The following is a 6,955-nucleotide window of genomic DNA, read 5'->3' as shown; positions in this document are numbered from 1 at the left end:
CAATCAAAGTGCTTCTTCCTCTGAGGGCTAGAGAGTGAGGCAAACGTATGCTCTTTTTCTGAACGGTCAATGAAGTGATACCAAGTTTCAAATTCAGTCAGCCCTGTGACTGCACGAGGATTTCTGTTTTCTTTGTTCCTGGGACTGTCTCTCCCACCAGTGTCTCTTTGGCTGACCCCTCCATCCTAGAATTTAGGCTGTATCTTTCCAATATGCTCTTTTCAGATTTTTAAATCCTACATAACTAGAGTAAGTTTTTGCTGATTATATTTAAAATTTTTGTTTCACTTTGGATGTTATGGATATTATTGCTTTAGAAAAATCATGGTATTAACATAAAACATGGTTGTTTTAAAGAAAAAAATGTAACCAAGAGTTTGTACAAATGATATGCAGATCTAGCAAAAACTGTGAGGATTGCCAAAGGGCTAATGATAGGGAAACATCATTACAATTATTGACGTTAGCAACAAACTTCCTGGGCATGTTTAGGGATTAAAATTGGAATATCTTGAAAATTCATTAAAAAGAGCATCCAAGATTGTATTATTGGGATGATCCTTATTGATAAAAGAAATACAGACTTGGAACAAATATACTCTTAGTGGTTTTAAAGGTTTAGAACAGATACATTTTGAAAAGGGCATTGTATTATTTCCTTGGTCAAGATCAGGCCTTTAAAAATGTTTTTTTAATTTTAAATTAAAAAAAGATTTAAAAACTTTAAAATATTAAAAAATTTTTTCCCAGGCCTTTAAAAAAAAAATCTAAAAACACTTACTGCTTATATCACGGAGTCCTGTTTTTCTTTTTGTAAGTAGAATATTTTGTTTATTTTTAACATTATTTCCCCCAATTAGTAAAACACTGAAAGTCTAAACCTCCATCGACCAAATCAAGACTCAGGGCGGCAGATAAGCCTGTGTGCGTGTGTGGTGTGGGGTGTGTGTGTGTGTGTGTGTGTGTGTGTGTGTGTGTGTACCAGAACCATGCATCTGAGGCTGGAGGTTTCTTGTTAAGACTGTTAGAGGTTCCAGTCCTGCTTCTTCTGGACACATTGATATAAATGCCATGAGGTCCTTTGTGTCCCAACCCCATAGGAGCAAGTTAAGGCTCCTTTATTGCCCCGTCTCACCTTGAGGTTCTCTGAGTTCCAGTTTGGGATCTAAACACCTGGAGGCTGAAGACTTCCATGCCCCCCCCAATGTTACCTTTTTATCAGATGCCCTTTTTTTTTTTTTTTTTTTTGCCGTACGTGGGCCTCTCACTGTTGTGGCCTCTCCCGTTGCGGAGCACAGGCTCCGGACGCGCAGGCTCAGCGGCCGTGGCTCACGGGCCTAGTTGCTCCGCGGCATGTGCGATCTTCCCGGACCGGGGCACGAACCCGCGTCCCCTGCATCGGCAGGCGGACTCTCAAGCACTGTGCCACCAGGGAAGCCCAGATGCTTTTATTTTTATTTCAAAAATATAATTAAAAAATTTTGGGATGAAGGTTGGGCTAAGTAAAGATTTTGACACCTGAAAATGTTTTTGTCAATTATGTTTTCCCAGTAACCACTCTCAGGGAAACAGTGCTAAGAAATGCAAGTTGCTTATAATCCCCCAAATAATCTGCTCTGGGGAAAGAAAGGGTCAAGCGGTGGAGAATTCACTTTGAAATGACAGGACACCAAGCAACTGACTATGTTTCCAATATGACCTTTATTGAGCAACTACTGCTGTGACGCTTAACATCAATCAATGAAAAGTTGCAAACTGCATGTCAACGAGGTTCTCCCATGAACAAAAGTCCTTTTTAAATGCACCAGTGAGGTAAACATAATTATTCATATATAGCTTTCTTAAGGCTAAGAGAGTTCTGTGTTTCATTTATTATTTTTGGCTCAGTTGGTTCTTTGCATAATATACCTCAAGACATCCCCCCAAGCGCCCCCCTTCCAACAGCTTAGGAAATTGGCCACTTCCCCAGGTACATACAGTATCATGCATTCGAATCGCCCAAACACTGGGGAGGGAGCCCCCTGAGCTTGCATGCAGGTCCCTCATATTGCACAAAGTAAAATACAATGTCTGGAGCCCCCATGGGAGAACCCGTTCTGCTTTGAAGCTGCCAATCACATGCATTTTGAAATTGTCATATGGCTTAACCTTTTGCGATGGGCTCGTCTATTAGTCACTCTGGGTGACTTCCTTTACTACGGCGTGTGAAGTGACCTTCTCTACCTTTTTAGTAGACACTGATTTCTCCTCAAAGGTCTCTTCGTGCTGTTCGACCTTTTGAGTGACGGTTACAGATTTGGTGATATACTTGGTAGCACCATCTCCCCCCTCACTGGTGGTTTTTTCTACCATTTTGGTCACCGCCGCTTTCTCCTCACCTCTATCACCACCCTTCTTTTCATCTGCTGGGCTCACGTCTAGCCCATTGGTGACAACCCCTTTCTTCTCTTCTCCCCCACTGCCCTTCTCCTTAGCTTCCGGCTCTACCTCGTCTTTTCCTTCCACCTCCCCATTGACGGCTATGTCTTCCTTCCTGGAATCCTTCAAAGCTCCCTCCTCCTTCTTCCCCACCTCTTCCGCTTTCTCCTTCTCCTTCTCCTTCTCTTTCTCCTTCTCCTGCTGCTGTGGCTTTTCCTCCTCTTTGGCATCCTTCTCCAAGCTCACCTTTGCTGATTTGGCGACCACCTCCTCCACGACTTCCTCCTTCACTGGGGATTCAGCCTTCTTCTTCTCTGGCACATCCTTGGGCTTCTCCTCCTTTTTCTCTGCCTTCTCTTCCTTGGGAGCTTCCTTTGCTTCTTCCTTCTTTGCTTCCTCCACTTTCCCTTCCTCCTCCTTTGGTTCTCCTTTCTCGGCTGCAGCTTCTGCTTTGGGCTTCACCTCTTCCACTGGTGACTTTGGCACCGGGGACTTGGCTTGCTCCGGCTTCTCCACCTTGGCTTCTGCCACGAGCTCCTCCTTGGGAGCCACTTCTTCACCCTTGGCCTCCATTTTCTTTTCCTCCTTAGCTTCGGCGGCTTCCTCTCCTTCACCTTCAGCCTCTGTTTCTCCTTCCTCTTCCTGCTCACCTTCCTCTTTTTCACTAGAAACTTCCTTCTCAGATCCTCCTTCCTCAGCTTGGTCTGATTTAGCTCCTTCCTCTTCCTCCTCTTCCTCTTTGGCCTCTTCCTCCTCTCCTTTAAGTTCAGGTGCAGTAGCTTTCACTGGAGACTTTTTGGCGGCTACAACTTCTTCTTCGGCTTCTTTTTCCTCTTTCTTTTCTTCCGCCTCTTCTTCCTTGACCTCTTCTTTCATGGAAACTGTCAATTCCTCTGCAATGGCCGTCAGGGCTTCTTCCATTTCTGATTTCTCATCTTCCACCTTGGTTTCCTCTATGATCTCCTCGACAAATTTGTGTTGGACCTTTAGCTTGGGAGCCTCTACCTTGGTTTTCTGAATCTTACTGGATATTGTGATGGAGGGCTGTCGGTGTGTATACAGCGGCCCAGTGATGCTTCCTGCAAATGTGCTAAATCTGGTCTCTTCACCCTCCAGGAGTTTCCTAAGGAGAGAATCAAAGAAGGCAAGACGTCATTAAAATCTCATCGGGTCTTCTGAACTTCATTTCAGTACGTGTAACGTGGTAGGTACCTTTGGATAAATAGAATCACTTGAAGTAACCCTTGGCTATCCTTTCACTAGTATATTGTGTCGTATTCAATGACAGAAACAGATGCTCAGGGACAATCCACCAGTCACCCAATGCAGTAACGAACCACGCCCAACAGTCCACTCACTACACCCAGCTACCAAATCTCAGCTCTGCCGCAATCCATTCGGTGCAACATGAATATGCTGCAAAGCTCCCTGGAGGCCAAAAAGGCCTTAAGTGACGTTCTTGAGCATTTGGACTTTCAAGATGTATACTAAATGTCTTTTAGCGAACATTCAAAAATTTTACAAAGCTATTTAGAATATATTAGAATTCAAGCTAATCTATCACAGCTAGGTACTAATAGGTGCATATCGAGTTAGAAACTGGTCTGCGATTTTAATCATAAAGTGTCTATTTTATATAACTATTCAGCTTTCCGGAAAAGACAGATGGCTCTGAGCTGAGTGCAATTTATTCTTGTAATATGAATGATCTTACTGGTAAAAAAACAAAAATAAAAACAACCCCTCCCCCCCCGAAAAAAACTATTTCGTCAAGGATTTTCACCTATGAACTTAGTCAACAGCAAGGTGACATCAGTTAATATATTTATAATCGCTTCTCTTTCTCTGGATGTATATCTAGATCTATAAACATAAATCTAAATTAAAAAAATATATATTGTACCAATCATATTTATTCTCAGCCAGATGATGGCAATAGTAAGCTGTAACTGAGCGAGAAATGGGACGTCCTGGGACGTCCTTGACATTACACAGTTGAAAAGCTGAAAGCACTAGATGAAATATTAAAAACTAAAATTCTTTTTTGTTTCAAATATTTGAAAACAACTGTTTCACTAAAATAAAAAAGTAAGCACTGAAATTAATCGGCGCTCTTCCTCTAAACACTTCATTCAAACATTTTAACTACTATTTACTCTTTTAAAGCTGCATAAAAAGTTGCAATTCTTTAATTACTTTTTAATTAAGAAGAAAACCAGGCACTGATTTAAGACTCCTGCAACCTGCTTGCTTTAACTTAAGTGGTGAAGGTTCCTGCCTAAACGGCCTCTACAGTGCGGCTACCATTTCGGCCACGTCCGCCGCGAGCACGGTACCTGTATGCAGCGATCTCGATATCTAGAGCCATCTTGACGTTGAGGAGATCCTGGTATTCTCTCAAATGGCGAGCCATTTCCCACTTTGTGCCCCGAAGCTCATTTTCCAACTGCTGGATGGTGTCCTGAAAGAGACACAGCCACAGACTTATCCTTCCAAACAGTCACTTCTTTCGCGAACCACTTGCTACCTCCTCCTTCTTCCTCCCCTCCCTCGACTCCCTCCAGCTTTGCAAACCTCGGGTACCGCTCCCAGACCCCGTCCCCCCTTAAAATAAAAATCTAAGGAGTTCACAAACAAACGAACAAACAGAATCAATAACACAAGTAGACATTTCCTGGGCACACCACGCACTGGGACCAGCGGATCTAGAACAGGTCTCAGCAGGAAACACACATGCATGGGGAAACCCCACGGCTGACCTGGCCCTTCCCATCTGAGCCCTTTGGGCTGAAGCCAGTTTTGGGAGTTCTTCCGATCACGTCTGGAAAAGTTGAGAATACATGAGTTTCTGCACAGCTATCCTAAAGTTGCTGCTTTACCAACTACCCGAATGTATACCTCCTACTTTAAACGCGCAAGCTTGCAAAACTAGAACTCCTAAGGAAAAGAAGCACATTTTGAAAACGGTCAGGGGTCTTCGAGCGGGGGATGGTGCGTGGGGGAGGCGTGTGGAGGGGATGGGGAGGGCGAGGACGCTTTGAGCCTCCAATTTGGGTCTGCGTCGCGCGCGCGCGCGCCGGCCAGCGGCCGCTAGGGAGCGCGGCTGAGAACGCGGCGGGGCGCGGGCCTGAGTGTCGGGGGCGCGCGGCGCTGGCGCTGGCGCAGGCTGGCTGCGCAGCCGCTGTTCCTACCTGGTAGCTGCTAAGGTCGTGGTTGTGCCGCTCCTCGATGTCGCTGAGCTGCCGCTCCAGGGATTCCTTGGTGCCGCGCACCGACTCGAGCTCGATGCTCTTGGACTGCAGCTGGCGCCGGTACTCGGCGATCTCTTCCTTGGCGGAACGGATGGCCTCCTTGTTCTGCTCGGCTGCCTCGGTGAGCTTGGCGTAGCGGCACTTAAACCATTCTTCGGCCTGGTGCATGTTCTGGTCCGAGTGGCATTCGAGCTGGGAGCGGATCTCCTTCAGCGCCGACGAGATGTCTGTCTTCAGGTAGTCTTTGCGCTCCACGGTGATGTGTGACGCCTGGATCTGGGCCAGCAGGTCGGCCACCTCCTCCTCGTGATTGCTCCGCAGGAAGGCCACCTCATCCTGCAGCGACTGCACCTTCTTGTCCAGCTCCACCTTGACCAGCGACGACTCTTCGATGTCTTTGCGCAGCGCGCGGATGGCCGCCTCGGTGTCGTCGCGCAGCCGTGCCTCCTCCTCGAAGCGCTCCTTGAGCCGGTGGATGTCCTCTTCCAGGTGGTCCGAGTCCAGCTGTACTTGAGCCTTCTCGTGGTTCACCAGCTCCAGGGTGGCGCGCAGCTCGCGGATCTCCTGGTCGTACGCGTCGCCCAGCTGGGCGTGCGAGGCCTGCTTCTGCCGTAGCGCCTGGATCTCCGCCTCGATCTCCTTGTTCTGCTGCTCCAGGTAGTGCACTTTCTCGATGTAGCCCGCGAAGCGGTCGTTCAGCCCCTGCAGCTGCTCCTTCTCATTGGAGCGGGACAGCTTGTAGTCGCCGCCCGGCCCAGAGCCGCCGTTAAGCAGTGACGAGGACTGGCTGAAGTCGAGGCTGCTCTCGGCGGAGCTGAGCATGGCCGAGCTGTAGGTGAGGCGCGGCGCCAGCGCGCTGCGCTTGTAGGAGGAGGACACGGTGCTGGGAGAGCCGCGGGACCATGACTGCGAGCGGAAGCCGCTGGACGGGGAGCCGCCGACGCGGCTGAAGCTCGAGCGGGTGTCGGTTACCCGCCGGTAGGCGGACGGGTTGCCCAGCGAGTCCAGCGTGTAGCTCATCTTGTAGGCTTCGGGGCGTGTGGCTGGCACAGCGTTCTGCTGCCCTCGCCGCAGCCCCTTTATAGCCGCGGCGGCTGGTCCTGGGCCAGGGCCCCGCCCAGTGGAGGCGGCGGCCGAGGAGGCGGGGACTGCGGGTACCGGGCCGTGGGGATGGGGGGTGGTGGTGAAGACAGCCCAGCAGTGATTCAGCGCCCGCTCCACGTGGGCCCGCGCCGCATCGGACCCCGGACTTTGCTACCTTGGCCCCGACCCCTGCCCCCCAGCTC

General features: G+C 48.8%; 1 protein-coding gene across 1 annotated transcript; it reads right to left on the bottom strand.

The window, feature by feature from the left end:
• Window positions 1-2,169: 2,169 nt before the first annotated feature.
• Window positions 2,170-6,716, bottom strand: NEFM (neurofilament medium chain). Its single transcript, XM_027088026.1, has 3 exons — window positions 5,610-6,716; window positions 4,755-4,879; window positions 2,170-3,541 (listed from the first exon to the last, which is right to left on the bottom strand). Exons 1-3 carry the CDS (start codon window positions 6,687-6,689, stop codon window positions 2,170-2,172), a joined length of 2,577 nt encoding a protein of 858 aa, XP_026943827.1. The 5' UTR covers window positions 6,690-6,716.
• Between the last annotated feature and the right edge of the window lie 239 nt (window positions 6,717-6,955).

Source organism: Aethalodelphis obliquidens, unplaced genomic scaffold (assembly GCF_003676395.1).
Source record: "Aethalodelphis obliquidens isolate GAN/ISIS:26980383/991018 unplaced genomic scaffold, ASM367639v1 scaffold61, whole genome shotgun sequence".
In the NCBI taxonomy this organism is placed as follows: Eukaryota; Metazoa; Chordata; class Mammalia; order Artiodactyla; family Delphinidae; genus Aethalodelphis; species Aethalodelphis obliquidens.
This window is presented reverse-complemented; position numbering and strand designations above follow the sequence as displayed.